The 21,517-nt window shown below is 43.9% G+C and overlaps 1 protein-coding gene across 1 annotated transcript in view; it reads left to right on the top strand.

The window, feature by feature from the left end:
• Positions 1-14,151, top strand: part of LOC110508296 (dual specificity calcium/calmodulin-dependent 3',5'-cyclic nucleotide phosphodiesterase 1A-like) — an 82,362-nt gene extending 68,211 nt beyond the window's left edge. Inside the window, exons 10-15 of the mRNA XM_090225644.1 lie at positions 5,144-5,264; positions 10,430-10,571; positions 12,125-12,242; positions 12,901-13,076; positions 13,286-13,603; positions 13,903-14,151. Coding sequence (XP_090081770.1) covers positions 5,144-5,264; positions 10,430-10,571; positions 12,125-12,242; positions 12,901-13,076; positions 13,286-13,603; positions 13,903-13,919 — 892 coding nt within the window. The 3' untranslated portion in view covers positions 13,920-14,151. The remainder of the gene's footprint in view (positions 1-5,143; positions 5,265-10,429; positions 10,572-12,124; positions 12,243-12,900; positions 13,077-13,285; positions 13,604-13,902) is intronic.
• Positions 14,152-21,517: the final 7,366 nt, after the last annotated feature.

The raw sequence follows: 21,517 nt of genomic DNA, 5'->3' as shown, positions 1-21,517 counted from the left end.
AGTTCCTGTCCTCTCCTCTGTCCTGATCCTCTATTAGTTCCTGTCCTCTCCTCTGTCCTGAACCTCTATTCGTTCCTGTCCTCTCATCTGTCCTGATCCTCTATTAGTTCCTGTTCTCTCCTCTGTCCTGATCCTCTATTAGTTCCTGTCCTCTCCTCTGTCCTGAACCTCTATTCGTTCGTATCCTCTCATCTGTCCTGATCCTCTATTAGTTCTTGTTCTCTCCTCTGTCCTGATTCTCTATTAGTTCATGTCCTCTCCTTTGTCCTGATCCTCTATTAGTTCCTGTCCTCCACTCTGTCACCACTGTCCTGATCCTCTATTAGTTCCTGTCCTCTCGTCTGTCCTGATCCTCTATTAGTTCCTGTTCTCTCCTCTGTCCTGAACCTCTATTAGTTCCTGTCCTCTCCTCTGTCCTGACCCTCTATTAGTTCCTGTTCTCTGCTCTGCCCTGATCCTCTATTAGTTCCTGTCCTCTACTCTGTCAGCACTGTCCTGATCCTCTATTAGTTCCTGTTCTCTGCTCTGCCCTGATCCTCTATTAGTTCCTGTCCTCTACTCTGTCAGCACTGTCCTGATCCTCTATTAGTTTCTGTCCTCTCTTCTGTCCTGATCCTCTATTAGTTCCTCTCCTCTGTCACCACTGTCCTGATCCTCTATTAGTTCCTGTCCTCTCCTCTGTCCTGATCCTCTATTAGTTCCTGTACTCTCCTCTGTCCTGATCCTCTATTAGTTCCTGTCCTCTCCTCTGTCCTGAACCTCTATTCGTTCCTGTCCTCTCATCTGTCCTGATCCTCTATTAGTTCCTGTTCTCTCCTCTGTCCTGATCCTCTATTAGTTCCTGTCCTCTCATCTGTCCTGATCCTCTATTAGTTCCTGTCCTCTCATCTGTCCTGATCCTCTATTAGTTCCTGTCCTCTCATCTATCCTGATCCTCTATTAGTTCCTGTCCTCTCCTCTGTCAGCACTGTCCTGATCCTCTATTAGTTCCTGTCCTCTCCTCTGTCACCACTGTCCTGATCCTCTATTAGTTCCTCTCCTCTCCTCTGTCACAACTGTCCTGATCCTCTATGAGTTCCTGTTCTCTCCTCTGTCACCACTGTCCTGATCCTCTATTAGTTCCTGTCCTCTCCTCTGTCACCACTGTCCTGATCCTCTATTAGTTCCTGTCCTCTCCTCTGTCCTGATCCTCTATTAGTTCCTGCCCTCTCCTCTGTCCTGAACCTCTATTAGTTCCTGTCCTCTCATCTGTCCTGATCCTCTATTAGTTCCTGTCCTCTCCTCTGTCCTGATCCTCTATTAGTTCCTGTCCTCTCCTCTGTCCTGATCCTCTATTAGTTCCTGTCCTGTCATCTGTCCTGATCCTCTATTAGTTCCTGTTCTCTCCTCTGTCACCACTGTCCTGATCCTCTATTAGTTCCTGTCCTCTCCTCTGTCCTGACCCTCTATTAGTTCCTGTTCTCTGCTCTGCCCTGATCCTCTATTAGTTCCTGTCCTCTACTCTGTCAGCACTGTCCTGATCCTCTATTAGTTCCTGTTCTCTGCTCTGCCCTGATCCTCTATTAGTTCCTGTCCTCTACTCTGTCAGCACTGTCCTGATCCTCTATTAGTTTCTGTCCTCTCTTCTGTCCTGATCCTCTATTAGTTCCTCTCCTCTGTCACCACTGTCCTGATCCTCTATTAGTTCCTGTCCTCTCCTCTGTCCTGATCCTCTATTAGTTCCTGTACTCTCCTCTGTCCTGATCCTCTATTAGTTCCTGTCCTCTCCTCTGTCCTGAACCTCTATTCGTTCCTGTCCTCGCATCTGTCCTGATCCTCTATTAGTTCCTGTTCTCTCCTCTGTCCTGATCCTCTATTAATTCCTGTCCTCTCCTCTGTCCTGATCCTCTATTAGTTCCTCTCCTCTGTCACCACTGTCCTGATCCTCTATTAGTTCCTGTCCTCTCCTCTGTCCTGATCCTCTATTAGTTCCTGTACTCTCCTCTGTCCTGATCCTCTATTAGTTCCTGTCCTCTCCTCTGTCCTGAACCTCTATTCGTTCCTGTCCTCCAATCTGTCCCGATCCTCTATCCTCTATTAGTTCCTGTTCTCTCCTCTGTCCTGATTCTCTATTAGTTCCTGTCCTCTCCTTTGTCCTGATCCTCTATTAGTTCCTGTCCTCCCCTCTGTCACCACTGTCCTGATCCTCTATTAGTTCCTGTCCTCTCCTCTGTCCTGATCCTCTATTAGTTCCTGTCCTCTCATCTGTCCTGATCCTCTATTAGTTCCTGTCCTCTCATCTGTCCTGATCCTCTATTAGTTCCTGTCCTCTCGTCTGTCCTGATCCTCTATTAGTTCCTGTTCTCTCCTCTGTCCTGAACCTCTATTAGTTCCTGTCCTCTCCTCTGTCCTGACCCTCTATTAGTTCCTGTTCTCTGCTCTGCCCTGATCCTCTATTAGTTCCTGTCCTCTACTCTGTCAGCACTGTCCTGATCCTCTATTAGTTCCTGTTCTCTGCTCTGCCCTGATCCTCTATTAGTTCCTGTCCTCTACTCTGTCAGCACTGTCCTGATCCTCTATTAGTTTCTGTCCTCTCTTCTGTCCTGATCCTCTATTAGTTCCTCTCCTCTGTCACCACTGTCCTGATCCTCTATTAGTTCCTGTCCTCTCCTCTGTCCTGATCCTCTATTAGTTCCTGTACTCTCCTCTGTCCTGATCCTCTATTAGTTCCTGTCCTCTCCTCTGTCCTGAACCTCTATTCGTTCCTGTCCTCTCATCTGTCCTGATCCTCTATTAGTTCCTGTTCTCTCCTCTGTCCTGATCCTCTATTAGTTCCTGTCCTCTCATCTGTCCTGATCCTCTATTAGTTCCTGTCCTCTCATCTGTCCTGATCCTCTATTAGTTCCTGTCCTCTCATCTATCCTGATCCTCTATTAGTTCCTGTCCTCTCCTCTGTCAGCACTGTCCTGATCCTCTATTAGTTCCTGTCCTCTCCTCTGTCACCACTGTCCTGATCCTCTATTAGTTCCTCTCCTCTCCTCTGTCACAACTGTCCTGATCCTCTATGAGTTCCTGTTCTCTCCTCTGTCACCACTGTCCTGATCCTCTATTAGTTCCTGTCCTCTCCTCTGTCACCACTGTCCTGATCCTCTATTAGTTCCTGTCCTCTCCTCTGTCCTGATCCTCTATTAGTTCCTGCCCTCTCCTCTGTCCTGAACCTCTATTAGTTCCTGTCCTCTCATCTGTCCTGATCCTCTATTAGTTCCTGTCCTCTCCTCTGTCCTGATCCTCTATTAGTTCCTGTCCTCTCCTCTGTCCTGATCCTCTATTAGTTCCTGTCCTGTCATCTGTCCTGATCCTCTATTAGTTCCTGTTCTCTCCTCTGTCACCACTGTCCTGATCCTCTATTAGTTCCTGTCCTCTCCTCTGTCCTGACCCTCTATTAGTTCCTGTTCTCTGCTCTGCCCTGATCCTCTATTAGTTCCTGTCCTCTACTCTGTCAGCACTGTCCTGATCCTCTATTAGTTCCTGTTCTCTGCTCTGCCCTGATCCTCTATTAGTTCCTGTCCTCTACTCTGTCAGCACTGTCCTGATCCTCTATTAGTTTCTGTCCTCTCTTCTGTCCTGATCCTCTATTAGTTCCTCTCCTCTGTCACCACTGTCCTGATCCTCTATTAGTTCCTGTCCTCTCCTCTGTCCTGATCCTCTATTAGTTCCTGTACTCTCCTCTGTCCTGATCCTCTATTAGTTCCTGTCCTCTCCTCTGTCCTGAACCTCTATTCGTTCCTGTCCTCGCATCTGTCCTGATCCTCTATTAGTTCCTGTTCTCTCCTCTGTCCTGATCCTCTATTAATTCCTGTCCTCTCCTCTGTCCTGATCCTCTATTAGTTCCTCTCCTCTGTCACCACTGTCCTGATCCTCTATTAGTTCCTGTCCTCTCCTCTGTCCTGATCCTCTATTAGTTCCTGTACTCTCCTCTGTCCTGATCCTCTATTAGTTCCTGTCCTCTCCTCTGTCCTGAACCTCTATTCGTTCCTGTCCTCCAATCTGTCCCGATCCTCTATCCTCTATTAGTTCCTGTTCTCTCCTCTGTCCTGATTCTCTATTAGTTCCTGTCCTCTCCTTTGTCCTGATCCTCTATTAGTTCCTGTCCTCCCCTCTGTCACCACTGTCCTGATCCTCTATTAGTTCCTGTCCTCTCCTCTGTCCTGATCCTCTATTAGTTCCTGTCCTCTCATCTGTCCTGATCCTCTATTAGTTCCTGTCCTCTCATCTGTCCTGATCCTCTATTAGTTCCTGTCCTCTCCTCTGTCCTGATCCTCTATTAGTTCCTGTCCTCTCATCTGTCCTGATCCTCTATTAGTTCCTGTCCTCTCATCTCTCCTGATCCTCTATTAGTTCCTGTCCTCTACTCTGTCAGCACTGTCCTGATCCTCTATTAGTTCCTGTCCTCTCCTCTGTCACCACTGTCCTGATCCTCTATTAGTTCCTGCTGGGTCAGACTGATAGATACATGTTGAGTGAACTCTGACTTTGCCATTGTTACAACACATACAGACTGTCTGCTGAACTTTGACCTTGTCATTGTTACAACACATACAGACTGTCTGTTGAACTCTGACCTTGTCGTTGTTACAACACATACAGATTGTCTGCTGAACTCTGACCTTGTCGTTGTTACAACACATAAAGACTCTCTGCTGAACCCTGACCTTGTCGTTGTTACAACACATACAGACTGTCTGCTGAACTCTGACCTTGTCGTTGTTACAACACATAAAGACTCTCTGCTGAACCCTGACCTTGTCGTTGTTACAACACATACAGACTGTCTGCTGATCTCCGACCTTGTCGTTGTTACAACACATAAAGACTCTCTGCTGAACCCTGACCTTGTCGTTGTTACAACACATACAGACTGTCTGCTGATCTCCGACCTTGTCGTTGTTACAACACATACAGACTGTCTGCTGTGATGTCATGGATTTACCCTTCTATCTCTCTGTCTCCTTCTCCAGAAATGAGAAACCCAGAGCCCTGTCTCTACTGTTAACTATCTAACCGCGCGCGTGTGTGTGTGTGTGTCCACCAGGATTGATAAACCCAAAGCCCTGTCTCTACTGTTAACTATCTAACCACGCGCGTGTGTGTGTGTGTCCACCAGGATTGATAAACCCAAAGCCATGTCTTTGCTGCTCCATACAGCTGATATCAGCCACCCAGCTAAGACATGGGACCTGCACCACCGCTGGACAGCATCCCTTCTGGAGGAGTTCTTCAGACAGGTAACCTCTGACCTCTGACCTCTAACCCTATACCACCGCTGGACAGCTTCCCTTCTGGAGGAGTTCTTCAGACAGGAAACCTCTGACCTCTAACCCTATACCACCGCTGGACAGCATCCCTTCTGGAGGAGTTCTTCAGACAGGTAACCTCTGACCTCTGACCTCTAACCCTATACCACCGCTGGACAGCTTCCCTTCTGGAGGAGTTCTTCAGACAGGAAACCTCTGACCTCTAACCCTATACCACCGCTGGACAGCATCCCTTCTGGAGGAGTTCTTCAGACAGGTAACCTCTGACCTCTGACCTCTAACCCTATACCACCGCTGGACAGCTTCCCTTCTGGAGGAGTTCTTCAGACAGGAAACCTCTGACCTCTAACCCTATACCACCGCTGGACAGCATCCCTTCTGGAGGAGTTCTTCAGACAGGTAACCTCTGACCTCTAACCCTATACCACCGCTGGACAGCATCCCTTCTGGAGGAGTTCTTCAGACAGGTAACCTCTGACCTCTGACCTCTAACCCTATACCACCGCTGGACAGCTTCCCTTCTGGAGGAGTTCTTCAGACAGGAAACCTCTGACCTCTAACCCTATACCACCGCTGGACAGCATCCCTTCTGGAGGAGTTCTTCAGACAGGTAACCTCTGACCTCTAACCCTACACCACCGCTGGACAGCATCCCTTCTGGAGGAGTTCTTCAGACAGGTAACCTCTGACCTCTAACCCTATACTACCGCTGGACAGCATCCCTTCTGGAGGAGTTCTTCAGACCGGTAACCTCTGACTTCTAACCCTTGACCTCTAATTATTCTGTGTTGACAGGACTTATAGGGTTCTAGTTTATTATGCCGTGTTGACAACACTTACAGGGTGATATCAAATCAAATCAAAGTTTATTTATCACGTGCCCCGAATACAACACGTGTAAACCTTACAGTGAAATGCTAACTTACAGGCTCTAACCAATGGTGACAAAAAAAGGTATGTAGTTAAGTAAAGAAATAAAACAACAGTAAAAATACATTTGAAATAAGAGTAGCAAGGCTATATACAGACACCTGTTAGTCGGGCCAATTTAGGTAGTATGTACATGAATGTATAGTTAAAGTGACTATGCATATAAGATAAACCGAGAGTAGCAGCAGCGTAAAAGAGGGGTTGGGGGAGGCACACAATGTAAATCATCCGGGTAGCCATTTGATTACCTGTTCAGGAGTCTTATGGCTTGGGGGTAAAAACTGTTGAGAAGCCTTTTTGTCCTAGACTTGGCACACCGGTACCACTTGCCATGCGGTAGTAGAGAGAACAGTCTATGACTGGGGTGACTGGAGTCTTTGACAATTTTCAGGGCCTTCCTCTGACACCGGCTGGTGTAGAGGTCCTGGATGGCAGGCAGCTTAGCCCCAGTGATGTACTGGGCCGTACCCACTACCCTCTGAAGTGCATTGTGGTCGGAGGCCGAGCAGTTGCCTTACCAGGCAGTGATGCAACCGGTCAGAATGCTCTCGATGTTGCAGCTGTAGAACCTTTTAAAGATCTCAGGACCCATGCCAAGTCTTTTTAGTTTGCTGTGGGGGAATAGGCTTTGTCGTGCCCTCTTCACAACTCTCTTGGTGTGTTTGGACCAATCTAGTTTGTTATTGATGTGGAAACCAAGGAATTTGAAGCTCCCAACCTGCTCCACTACAGCCCCGTCGATGAGAATGGGGACGTGCTTGGTGCTCCTTTTCCTGTAGTCCACAATCATCTCCTTAGTCTTGGGTCACATTGAGGGATTGGTTGTTATTCTGGCTCCACACGGTCAGGTCTCTGAACTCCTCCCTATAGGCTGTCTTGTCGTTGTCGGTGATCAGGCCTACCACTGTCGTGTCGTCAGCAAACTTAATGATGGTGTTGGAGTCGTGCCTGGCCATGCAGTCGTGGGTGAACAGGGAGAACAGGAGGGGACTGAGCACGCACCCCTGGGGAGCTCCAGTGTTGAGGATCAGCATGGGAGATGTGTTGCTACCTACCCTCACCACCTGGGGGCGGCCTGTCAGGAAGTCCAGGATCCAGTTGCAGAGGGAGGTGTTATAGTTTATTATGCTGTGTTGACAGGTCTTATAGCCTTATAGTATTATCAGATTTCCACTGGTCTAATGTCCATTGATCGTGTTTCTTGGCTCAAGCAAGTCTCTTCTTCTTATTGGTGTCCGTTGTGGTTTCTTTGCAGCAATTCAACCATGAAGGCCTGATTCACGCAGTCTCCTCTGAACAGTTGATGTTGAGATGTGTCTGTTACTTGAACTCTGTGAAGTATTTTTTGGGGTGAAAACTGAGGTGCAGCTAACTCTAATGAAATCATCCTCTGCAGCAGAGGTAACTCTGCGTCTTCCTTTCCTGTGGCGGTCCTCCTGAGAGCCTGTTTCATCATAGCACTTGATGGTTTTTGCGGCTGCACTTGAAGAAACAAATTGACTGACCTTAATGTCTTAAAGTATTGATGGGCTGTCATTTCTCTTTGCTTATTTGAGCTGTTCTTGCCATAATATGGACTTGGTCTTTTACCAAATAGGGCTATCTTATGTTTACCACCCCTACCTAAACAACGCAACTGATTCGCTCAAACGCAACTTTTTTGGGATTGTTGTCCCTTCCACGGGACGGTTGAGCTAACTTAGACTAATGAGATTAGCATGAGGTTGTTAGTAACAAGAACATTTCCCAGGACATAGACATATCTGATATGGGCAGAAAGCTTAAATTCTTGTTAATCTAACTGCACTGTCCAATTTACAGTAGATATTACAGTGAAATAATACCATGCTACTGTTTGAGGAGAGTTCACAGTTTTGAACATGAAAAGTTATTAATAAACAAATTAGGCACATTTGGGCAGTCTTGACATTCAAACATTTTGAATAGAAATGCAATGGTTCATTGGATCAGACTAAAACTCGGCACATACACTGCTGCCATCTAGTGGCCATATCTAAAATGCACCTGGGCTGGAATAATACATTATAACCTTTGTCTTGCGTTTCAAAGATGATGGAAACAAAAAATACATTATTTTTTTTGCCTTTGTATGATCTTTTACCAGATCTATTGTGTTATATTCTACTACATTCCTTTCACATTTCCACAAACTTCAAAGTGCTTCCTTTCTAATGGTACCAAGAAAATGCATATCCTTGTTTCAGGGCTACTGAGCTACAGGCAGTTAGATTTGGGTATGTCATTTTAGGCGAAAATTGAGAAAAAAAGGGGCCGATCCTTAAGAGGTTTTAAGAAGTCACACCTCCATCCCTAGTACCTGGTCACACCTCCATCCCTAGTACCTAGTCACATCTCCATCCCTAGTACCTAGTCACATCTCCATCCCTAGTACCTAGTCACACCTCCATCCCTAGTACCTGGTTACACCTCCATCCCTAGTACCTGGTCACACCTCCATCCCTAGTACCTGGTCACACCTCCATCCCCAGTACCTAGTCACACCTCCATCACTAATATCTAGTCACACCTCCATCCCCAGTACCTAGTCACACCTCCATCACTAATATCTAGTCACACCTCCATCCCTAGTACCTAGTCACATCTCCATCCCTAGTACCTAGTCACATCTCCATCCCTAGTACCTAGTCACATCTCCATCCCTAGTACCTGGTCACACCTCCATCCCTAGTACCTGGTCACACCTCCATCCCTAGTACCTGGTCACACCTCCATCCCCAGTACCTAGTCACACCTCCATCACTAATATCTAGTCACACCTCCATCCCCAGTACCTAGTCACACCACCATCACTAATACCTAGTCACACCTCCATCACTAATATCTAGTCACACCTCCATCCCCAGTACCTAGTCACACCACCATCACTAATACCTAGTCACACCTCCATCACTAATATCTAGTCACACCTCCATCCCCAGTACCTAGTCACACCACCATCACTAATACCTAGTCACACCTCCATCACTAATATCTAGTCACACCTCCATCCCCAGTACCTAGTCACACCTTCATCACTAATATCTAGTCACACCTCCATCCCCAGTACCTAGTCACACCACCATCACTAATACCTAGTCACACCTCCATCACTAATACCTAGTCACACCTCCATCCCCAGTACCTAGTCACACCTCCATCCCCAGTACCTAGTCACACCTCCATCACTAATATCTAGTCACACCTCCATCACTAATACCTAGTCACACCTCCATCCCTAGTACCTAGTCACACCTCCATCCCCAGTATCTAGTCACACCTCCATCACTAATATCTAGTCACACCTCCATCCCCAGTACCTAGTCACACCTCCATCACTAATATCTAGTCACACCTCCATCACTAATATCTAGTCACACCTCCATCCCCAGTACCTAGTCACACCTCCATCACTAATATCTAGTCACACCTCCATCCCTAGTACCTAGTCACATCTCCATCCCTAGTACCTAGTCACATCTCCATCCCTAGTACCTAGTCACACCTCCATCCCCAGTACCTAGTCACACCTCCATCACTAATATCTAGTCACACCTCCATCCCCAGTACCTAGTCACACCACCATCACTAATACCTAGTCACACCTCCATCACTAATATCTAGTCACACCTCCATCCCCAGTACCTAGTCACACCTCCATCACTAATATCTAGTCACACCTCCATCCCCAGTACCTAGTCACACCACCATCACTAATACCTAGTCACACCTCCATCACTAATATCTAGTCACAACTCCATCCCCAGTACCTAGTCACACCACCATCACTAATACCTAGTCACACCTCCATCACTAATATCTAGTCACACCTCCATCCCCAGTACCTAGTCACACCTCCATCCCCAGTACCTAGTCACACCTCCATCCCCAGTACCTGGTGCCTGCATTATTGTTTGCCACTTGGCTTTAAATTGTACCAATGTGTTTTTCTCTGTCATACATAGTATTTCAATGTTTCAATAATAAATAATTATATTTTTCCAATGTGTTAATGATGGTGAATTGATTGATTTTCATGTTTTTACGTTTTTTTCAAGATCAGTGTTGAGAAGAGAATCTTCCAGTCCATTGGGTGTCTCACTACACTCCCATATGCCATGTCTTGATTGGGTTATTGACGGTGTGATGTCATCATGTTGATCATGTGATGTGCTGTGTGTCTCCAGGGCGATAAGGAGGCTGAACTAGGACTGCCCTTCTCTCCTCTGTGTGACCGCAAGTCAACCATGGTGGCACAGTCCCAGATAGGTGAGTTATATAACCTCAACCCTGACAACAAGTCAACCATGGTGGCCCAGTCCCAGATAGGTGAGTTACATAACCTCAACCCTGACATATGTGATACATTTCCATGAACAGTAAAGTAAGTATCATACATTGTGATATACAGTCCGTTTGGGAAGTATTCAGACCCCTTCCATTTTTCCATATTTTGTTACTTTACAGCCTAATTCTAAAATGGATTTTAAAAAGAGACACACAATACCCCATAAACAGGTTTTTATAAATCTTTATAGAAAGCATTATTTACATAAGTATTCCAACCCTTTGCTATGAGACTCTAAATTGAGTTCAGGTACATTCTGTTTCCATTGATCATCCTTGAGTTGTTTCTAAAACTTGATTGGAGTCCACCTGTGGTAAATTCAATTGATTCGACATGATTTAGAAAGGCACACGTGTCTATATAAGATCCCACAGTTGACAGTGCATGTCAGAGCAAAAACCAAGCCATGAGGTTGAAAGAAATGTCCGTAGAGCTCCGAAACAGGATTGTGTCAAGGCACAGATCTGGAGAAGGGTACCAAAAAATGTATTCATAATTTAAGGGCACCAAGAACACAGTGGCCTCCATCATTCTTAAATGGAAGCAGTTTGGAACCACCAAGACTCTTCCTAGAGCTGGCTGCCCAGCCAAACAATTGGGGAGAAGAACAATTGGGGAGAATTGGTCAGGGAGATCACCAAGAACCCGATTGTCACTCTGACAGAGCTACGGAGTTCCTCTGTGGAATGCCAAGCGTCATGTCTGGAGGAAACGTGGCACCATCCCTATGGTGAAGCATGGTGGTGGCAGCATCATGCTGTAGGGATGTTTTTGAGCGGCAGGGACTGGGAGACAAGTCAGGATCGAGGGAAAGATGAACGGAGCAAAGTACAGAGAGATCCTTGATGAAAACCTGCTCCAGCGCGCTCAGTACCTCAGACTGGTGCGAAGGTTCACCTTCCAACAGGACAACGACCCTAAGCACACAGCCAAGACAGCTTCAGGAGTAGCTTCGGGACAAGTCTCTGAATGTCCTTGAGTGGCCCAACCAGAGCCTGGACTCGAACCCGATGTCATTCGAGGGCTGCGCATGATCAGCAAATTAATTTGTATAATTTCACTTTGCTTGTGAGAAGCATTAGCACAAGCAAGTCTGAATAGGCTTAGCTATACCATAGCCTCTGCCATAGAAACAAACAGAGCATGGCTTTGTGTCTGTGGTTGCACCTTTAAAATGCAGAAAACCACTCGTCTCTAGACAATTGTTTTTTTTTTAAATATCCAAAACCCAATTTAATCTACAAAAAATGTTTGTCACAAAAAAATAGATGATTTGTAATATGGATCAGATGAGAGAGTCCCATGTGCCTTGGTTGGTAAAGCATGGCTTTTGCAGCGCCAGTGTTGTGGGTTCGATTCCCGCGGGGGGACAGGTACGCTCTGCTAAATAACCAAAATAAAAATACAAGTCATTACCAGTAAATAAATGAATAGGGAAATGTTAGCTGTGCTGTAGAATTGTTTATCCCATCAAGATGTGCCACGGTTAAAACACGGTTGATAACCACTGGCCTCTCTATGTGTCTGTCTCCAGGGTTTATAGACTTCATTGTGGTTCCAACCTTCACCGTGTTGACAGAAATGACGGAGAAGATTGTCATTCCGCTCATCAACGAGGCGTCACTCAGCCTGGCAGGGTTCAGGCGCTCCAGGTACCACAATTCCTGCTTCTACTTCCTGGTACCGGCTTCTACTTCCTGTTTCTCCTGTAGGAAAAGAGAGCATCGCCAATACAGTGTATCTTCTGGACCTATCAGTTTGTGGCACTGGGTCCAGGAGATGATGTGGTCATCCGGCTCCAAGGACTGAGAAAGCCAAAATGAGTTTCAGGGCCTGTGAAGGGTTGCACTGTTATTCCCTGTTATACCCTCTTATACACTGTTATACCCGCTGTGTGGTCGAGTCTATGGAGGATTAAACACTGCTGTTATCCCAAACACAGGCCTCCACTCCGTGCTTTAAAGGAGAGTTGGCAACTTCACAGTCTTCACCCTGTTAACCCTGTAGAAACTATCTATCCTCTAGTGGTCCAGTCTCAGTTAACTATAAGTCTCCTCTCTGTCAACCTTGTAGAAACTATCTCTCCTCTAGTGGTCCAGTCTCAGTTAACTATAAGTCTCCTCTCTGTCAACCCTGTAGAAACTATCTCTCCTCTAGTGGTCCAGTCTCAGTTAACTATAAGTCTTCTCCCTGTCAACCATGTAGATACCTTTTTCTTTTTACTACTCTCCTCTCCTCTCTTCTCTTCTCTTCTCTTCTCTTCTCTTCTCTTCTCTTCTCTTCTCTTCTTTTCTCCTCTCCTCTCTCCAGTCTAAACAGTATTAGCTGTGAGGATGCTAAGCGTGGTAGTGTAAAGAGTACCGGATCAGAGGGCAGTGCTACTGGACATTTTTCTCTACTGGCTGTGGACCTGAAGAACTTCAAGGCTCTGTGGAACGAAGAGGTTTATCAGAACAGAGAGAGATGGAAGACACAGGCCACTAAAGGTGTCTTGTCTGTAGTTTTATCGATCGACCAATCAATCAACTAACCAACCAATCAATATCCCGTGACATTTTTGTGTGTGTGTATGTGTGTGTGTGTGTGTGTGTGTGTGTGTGTGTGTGTGTGTGTGTGTGTGTGTGTGTGTGTGTGTGTGTGTGTGTGTGTGTCTGTGTGCATGTGTGTGTATCTGTGTTCCTGTGTGTTCTTCCAGAGACACAGGAGAAGGCCAGAAGGGAGGCTGAGGAGGAGAGAGTGCTGCAGGAAGACACTATGGAACCCCAGGAGAGAGAAATTGAAACAGAGCTGGGAGATACAGAGTCACAGGAGGGAGAGGGAGAGGAAGAGGGAGAGGAAGAAGAGGTGGAGGGAGAGGGAGAAGAGGAGAGTGAAGTGCCAGAGGAGCTCAACTTACGTCAGGACAAATGCACAGAGAAGACCGGAGAGAGAGATGGAGTGAGGACAGGAGAGAGGGATGGAGTGAGGACACAGACTGGAAGTGCAGCAGACACCAGCCCACCATTACAGAAGAGTAGGTGTCATTATACTGTATATTAAACAGGTTTTTCAGGAAACATTTTCTCTTATGTCAGAGGGGGCGGAGTCTCCACAGAGTGACCAAAACACCTGAAGGTAAAAGACAGCCAACCTCTACTGACAGGTAACATGAAGGTAAGAGACACCAACCTCTACTGACAGGTAACATGAAGGTAAGAGACACCAACCTCTGCTGACATCAACACTAACTCAAACTGCTGACAGGTAACATGAAGGTAAAAGACACCAACCTCTACTGACAGGTAACATGAAGTTCTATGTTGTTTCCCTCAGCGGTAGATCTGCACTAGGATCAAGCAGCAGACCAGGAGGCTGAAGCTCTAACGCTCTCTACTGGACAGAGACTATTGCATGTCATCCATCCATCCTCCATCCACTGTTTCTTATCGTATGTAGAGTACGTAAGAGCCAACCTCTACTTTATACATGAGAGCTCTTTGAAGCAATGAGGAAAAATCAGAACTTCAGATCTTGAGAACTTACTGAATTGACTGAATTGAAATGTAATGGAACCCAACCCTGTTGCTTATTGCAGGGTATTTGAGCCAAACCCTTCCTTTCCTATGTTGTGATTGACATTGTTTTTGTTTTTACAGTTGAGGTGCATTATGGGTAAAGAGCCTTCACAGACTCTTCAATCCACCGACACCCCTAACTGGATGTATCTACAGTTGAAGTCGGAAGTTTACATACACCTTAGCCAAATACATTTTAACTCAGTTTTTCACAATTCCTGACATTTAATCGTGAAAATTCCCTGTCTTAGGTCAGTTGGGATCACCACTATATTTCAATAATGTGAAATGTCAGAATAATAGTAGAGAGAATGATTTAATTTCAGCTTTTATTTCTTTCATCACATTCCCAGTGGGTCAGAAGTTCACATGCACTCGATCAGTATTTGGTAGCATTGCCTTTAAATTGTTTAACTTGGGTCAAACGTTTCGGGTAGCCTTCCACAAGCTTCCCACAATAAATTGGGTGAACTTTGGCCCATTCCTCCTGACAGAGCTGGTGTAACTGAGTCAGGTTGCTAAGCCTCCTTGCTCGCACACACTTTTTCAGTTCTGCACACACATTTTTTATGGGATTGAGGTCAGGGCTTTGTGATGGCCACTCCAATACCTTGACTTTGTGGTCCTTAGCCTTTTTGCCACAACTTTGAAAGTATGCTTGGGGTCATTGTCCATTTGGAAGACCCATTTGCGACCAAGCTTTAACTTCCTGACTGATGTCTTGAGATGTTGCTTCAATATATTTATTTTGTGAAGTGCACCAGTCCCTCCTGCAGCAAAGCACCCACACAACATGATGCTGCCACCCCCACAACATGATGCTGCCACCCCCACAACATGCTGCTGCCACCCCCACAACATGATGCTGCCACCCCCACAACATGATGCTGCCACCCCCACAACATGATGCTGCCACCTCCACAACATGATGCTGCCACCCCCACAACATGATGCTGCCACCCCCACAACATGATGCTGCCACCCCCACAACATGATGCTGCCACCCCCGAGCTTACGGTTGTTTCATCAGACCAGAAGACATTTCTCCAAAAAGTACAATCTTTGTCCCCATGTGCAGTTGCAAACCGTAGTCTGTCTTTTTTTATGTCGTTTTTGGAGCAGTGGCTTCTCCCTTGCTGAGCGGCCTTTCAGGTTATGTCGATGTAGGACTCATTTTACTGTGGATGTAGATACTTTTGTACCTGTTTCCTCCAGCATCTTCACATGGTCCTTTGCTGTTGTTCTGGGATTGATTTGCACTTTTCACACCAAAGTACGTTCATCTCTAGGGGATAGAACGCGTTTCCCTCCTGAGCGGTATGACGGCTGCGTGGTCCCATGGTGTTTATACTTGCATACTATTGTTTGTACATACGAATGTGGTACCTTCAGGCATTTGGATATTGCTCCCAAGGATGAACCAGACTTGTGGAGGTCTTGGCTGATTTCTTTTGATTTTCCTATGATGTCAAGCAAGGAGGCACTGAGTTTGAAGGTATACCTTGAAATACATCCACAGGTACACCTCCAATTGACTCAAATTATGTAAATTACCTATCAGAAGTTTCTAAAGCCATGACATCCTTTTCTGTAATTTTCCAAGCTGTTTAAAGGCACAGTCAACTTAGTGTATGTAAACGTCTGACCCACTGGAATTGTGATACAGTGAATTATAAGTTAAATAATCTGTCTGTAAACGATTGTTGGAAATATTACTTGCGTCATGCATAAAGTAGAAGTCCTAATAAACTTGCCAAAGCTATAGTTTGTTAACAAGACATTTGTGGAGTTGTTGAAAAATGAGTTTTAATGACAACAACCTAAGTTTATGTAAACTTCACCCTTGGACTGTATGTGTTAATTACATAACTGTAACTCACCTGTAACTCACCTGGAATACTCCTCTAGACCTTTAGCGTTTAGCCTGAGGAAACGACGCTAAGACACCTTTATACCTGTACCTAAATAGACTAGCCTGAGGGACCGACGCTAAGTCACCTTTATACCTGTAACGCTAAGTTACCTGTACCTAAATAGACTAGCCTGAGGAACCGACGCTAAGTCACCTTTATACCTGTACCTAAATAGACTAGCCTGAGGAAACGACACTAAGTCACCTTTATACCTGTACCTACATAGACTAGCCTGAGGGACCGACACTAAGTCACCTTTATTCCTGTAACGCTAAGTTACCTGTACCTAAATAGACTAGCCTGAGGAACCGACACTAAGTCACCTTTATACCTGTACCTAAATAGACTAGCCTGAGGAACCGACACTAAGTCACCTTTATACCTGTACCTAAATAGACTAGCCTGAGGGACCGACGCTAAGTCACCTTTATACCTGTACCTAAATAGACTAGCCTGGGGACCGACGCTAAGTCACCTTTATACCTGTACCTAAATAGACTAGCCTGAGGAACCGACGCTAAGTCACCTTTATACCTGTACCTAAATAGACTAGCCTGAGGAACCGACGCTAAGTCACCTTTATACCTGTACCTAAATAGACTAGCCTGAGGGACCGACGCTAAGTCACCTTTATACCTGTACCTAAATAGACTAGCCTGAGGAACCGACACTAAATCACCTTTATACCTGTACCTAAATAGACTAGCCTGAGGAACCGACACTAAGTCACCTTTATACCTGTAACGCTAAGTTACTTTTATACCTGTACCTAAATAGACTAGCCTGGGGGACCGACACTAAGTCACCTTTATACCTGTACCTAAATAGACTAGCCTGAGGAACCGACGCTAAGCCACCTTTATACCTGTACCTAAATAGACTAGCCTGAGGAACCGACACTAAGTCACCTTTATACCTGTACCTAAATAGACTAGCCTGAGGAACCGACGCTAAGCCACCTTTATACCTGTACCTAAATAGACTAGCCTGAGGAACCGACACTAAGTCACCTTTATACCTGTACCTAAATAGACTAGCCTGAGGAACCGACACTAAGTCACCTTTATACCTGTACCTAAATAGCCTATTCCTGGGCGACCAACGCTAAGTCACCTGTACCTGACTAGCCTATTCCGGGCGACCAACGCTAAGTCACCTGCACCTGACTAGCCTAGCCCGGGCGACCAACGCTAAGTCACCTGTACCTGACTAGACTAGGGTTAGAGACTATTTTTTTTAAACAAATCAGATCAAATATGTCTATCCACTGTTCATATATAGAAGATTCTGTTTTGCATTTGATTTGATCTGATCCTTTACCTTTATATAACACCTTAAACCTTATAAACATGTTTATACTGAGGTAGTTATTTCTGGTGATCCTGTGTGTCATTCCAGGCTTAGCTCTACTGACGTTAAGTCACCTTTTTACCTGACCTGACTAGACTAGTTGTTCCTGTGTGTCATTCAGAGCTTAGCTGTACTAAAAATGTATTATTCTGGACATCCATATCTTTCTCTCTCCTTTCTTCCTATAGGTTTAATTTGGGACACAGGTCATTGTTAATTGCCTAGTACTGTTCATTAAGGCACATTTTAAACAAACAACAACATTGTAATAATGGTGACGCCACTAAAACGCTGTTTTCTAAGTGTGGTGTCACCATTATTACAATGTTGTTGTTTGTTTAAAATGTGCCTGAATTAACAGTACTAGGCAATTAACAATTAACTGAGTCCCAAATGGCACCCTATTGTCTATGGGCCATGGACAAAATTAGTGCACTATATATAGAGAATAGGATGCCATTGAGACATGGCCAGTTGTAACTTGGCTGTTTTTTAAGACTATAAGACACCCCATATAGAATATGATCTATAAGTGACTGCTGTCTATTATTATAGTAATATCATGATATTTAACTTCTGCCAAGCTGTATATGTGGAGATATCATATGATAGGAGAAATGCTTTGGGCATTTATTTAGCATTTAATGATTCATGATTTGATGTTCTCCCTCTGAAGACAGTAAGATGTTTCTCTATCTGTGCTTTCACATATAATATCCCACGGAATACTACAGCTTAGTAAATATAGATGTTCTGATTAGCAGAATTAGCTATATATCTTATATATATATATATATCTATATATATCTTGATTTAGTTTATTAGCTACAGGGTAATGCAGTCAGTGGTTAGTTACCAACATATTGAATGTGTGCCTATACTCTATACCACATAAGAAAAACAAGCCACAACAAGCCACATTCAACAAGCCACAACAATCCACATTAAACAAGCCAAAACAAGCCACATTAAACAAGCCACATCAGATAAAGAGATGTTATCACCGACGGGGTTTGTGATGGCCGTCTAAATGTCTTAGACTTCACTCTCTTCAATCAAAGTCATCTGGGTTAAAAGGAACATAAAAATCCTCGTTGTTTCTGGAATATTGTACCTCATTTAGTTTTTCAGAAGCTTGAAGGGCTTCATTTTTTCCTACAATGCTCGTATATTGTGGGCAAACTTCCTGTAGAATTGGCGGCTTTTCACAAGCAGGCTTTAATGTGCTGGGCTTTGTTGTATAAACACAACTTTTCACCTCATAATTAAATAGAAACAAGATGTTATTTAACCGTAAATGGAATATGACACTGTTATTAAAGCTATACCTAGTGGGATAAAAACATTACTACAGAATCATGCATATTTTGGAATATCTCCTATTGTAAGCGATATCCAGGTGAATGGCATAGGTTTACTAGATAAGAAATTCAACAATTGTTTATTAAGGGATATTTTCTACAGGATCTCTATTCCCTCTTTGATATTTTGTTGGGCTTCATTGTTTGATGTAAACTGACGTTGTGCTTGGTTCACTACACACAAAGTTTTGGTGACCAATAATGTAAAGGAGATCTCCTTTAAGATGCTCCATAGATTCTATCCGTGTAATAGCTTGATTTCTAAATATTTCTAAATATGTCTAAATATGTACCTAATGTTACCAGTGAATGCAGTTTTTGTGAATTAGAAACAGAATCGATTGAACACTTATTCTGTCTTTGTTTATATAGTGAAGTCTTCTGGACTGATCTAAAACAATATCTTGGCAACAAAATGTTATATCTTGGCAACAAAATATTGTTTTACATATTATTTTACTACACTGATTCCACAATTGAACGTGAGTATGTCGTAAATCTCTTTATTTTACTAGGAAAATGTTTCATACACAAATCAAAATTTATGAAGAAAAAGCCCCTTTTTCTTAATTTTTTAAAATCTGATTTGGAAAACTATTCAGAGTCATTAAAACAAAACAAAATGTCTACAAAATGTATCCATTACATGCCTGTATTTGAATTGATATATTGTTTTATTTTTTTCTTATGTCTTTGTGGAATCCCTCTGGCTGTTCTGTTTATGTTTTTCATGTTTAAAGTTAATTATAAAAACAATACAAATATATATATATATATAACTACAGTGGGGAGAACAAGTATTTGATACACTGCCGATTTTGCAGGTTTCCCTACATACAAAGCATGTAGAGGTCTGTAATTTTTATCATAGGTACACTTCAACTGTGAGAGCCGGAATTCTTACTGGTTGGTAGGTGATCAAATACTTATGCCATGCAATAAAATGCAAATTAATTACTTAAAAATCATACAATGTGATTTTCTGGATTTTGTTTTAGATTCTGTCTCTCACAGTTGAAGTGTACCTATGATAAAAATTACAGACCTCTACATGCTTTGTATGTAGGAAAACCTGCAAAATTGGCAGTGTATCAAATACTTGTTCTCCCCACTGTATATATAAGAAAAATGTAAAATAAAAATACAATTTTAAAAATTTGAAGAAAAAAAATAAATACTCTACCAGCGTTTCTTACAGGGTAGCGACATAAATGTATTATTATTTAATGAATTACTGGAATTGATTTAGCCAAGTGCAACTGTGCTCTCGGTTCAGTCTGTGCGAGTGGGAGAGGTGGAGGGAGAAGCCCGTTCTTGAAGATCACTCCGCAACCAACACACTGCAGCGCTGTTGTTCATCAGCGATGAACGATGCGCCACTGACTTGTCTTTTTTATTTTGTTTATTTATAACAATAAAAATGAACTGTTTATTATAATTTTTTTATTTTTTTTATTAACAACAAATCAGTACAGGAAGTACATGTGGGAACACAAGTATCTATACAGTGCCTTGCGAAAGTATTCGGCCCCCTTGAACTTTGCGACCTTTTGCCACATTTCAGGCTTCAAACATAAAGATATAAAACTGTATTTTTTTGTGAAGAATCAACAACAAGTGGGACACAATCATGAAGTGGAACAACATTTATTGGATATTTCAAACTTTTTTAACAAATCAAAAACTGAAAAATTGGGCGTGCAAAATTATTCAGCCCCTTTACTTTCAGTGCAGCAAAGTCTCTCCAGAAGTTCAGTGAGGATCTCTGAATGATCCAATGTTGACCTGAATGTCTAATGATGATAAATACAATCCACCTGTGTGTAATCAAGTCTCCGTATAAATGCACCTGCACTGTGATAGTCTCAGAGGTCCGTTAAAAGCGCAGAGAGCATCATGAAGAACAAGGAACACACCAGGCAGGTCCGAGATACTGTTGTGAAGAAGTTTAAAGCCGGATTTGGATACAAAAAGATTTCCCAAGCTTTAAACATCCCAAGGAGCACTGTGCAAGCGATAATATTGAAATGGAAGAAGTATCAGACCACTGCAAATCTACCAAGACCTGGCCGTCCCTCTAAACTTTCAACTCATACAAGGAGAAGACTGATCAGAGATGCAGCCAAGAGGCCCATGATCACTCTGGATGAACTGCAGAGATCTACAGCTGAGGTGGGAGACTCTGTCCATAGTACAACAATCAGTCAGTCGTATATTGCACAAATCTGGCCTTTATGGAAGAGTGGCAAGAAGAAAGCCATTTCTTAAAGATATCCATTAAAAGTGTTGTTTAAAGTTTGCCACAAGCCACCTGGGAGACACACCAAACATGTGTAAGAAGGTTCTCTGGTCAGATGAAACCAAAAATGAACTTTTTGGCAACAATGCAAAACGTTATGTTTGGCGTAAAAGCAACACAGCTGAACACACCATCCCCACTGTCAAACATGGTGGTGGCAGCATCATGGTTTGGGCCTGCTTTTCTTCTGCAGGGACAGGGAAGATGGTTAAAATTGATGGGAAGATGGCTGGAGCCAAATACAGGACCATTCTGGAAGAATCCATTCTGATGGAGTCTGCAAAAGACCTGAGACTGGGACGGAGATTTGTCTTCCAACAAGACAATGATCCAAAACATAAAGCAAAATCTACAATGGAATGGTTCAAAAATAAACATATCCAGGTGTTAGAATGGCCAAGTCAAAGTCCAATCGAGAATCTGTGGAAAGAACTGAAAACTGCTGTTCAC

Source organism: Oncorhynchus mykiss, chromosome 28 (genome assembly GCF_057628025.1).
Source record: "Oncorhynchus mykiss isolate SJ-2025 chromosome 28, ASM5762802v1, whole genome shotgun sequence".
Classification (NCBI taxonomy): Eukaryota; Metazoa; Chordata; class Actinopteri; order Salmoniformes; family Salmonidae; genus Oncorhynchus; species Oncorhynchus mykiss.
Note: the sequence above shows the minus strand (reverse complement) of the source record. Positions and strands in the feature narration are given on the sequence as shown.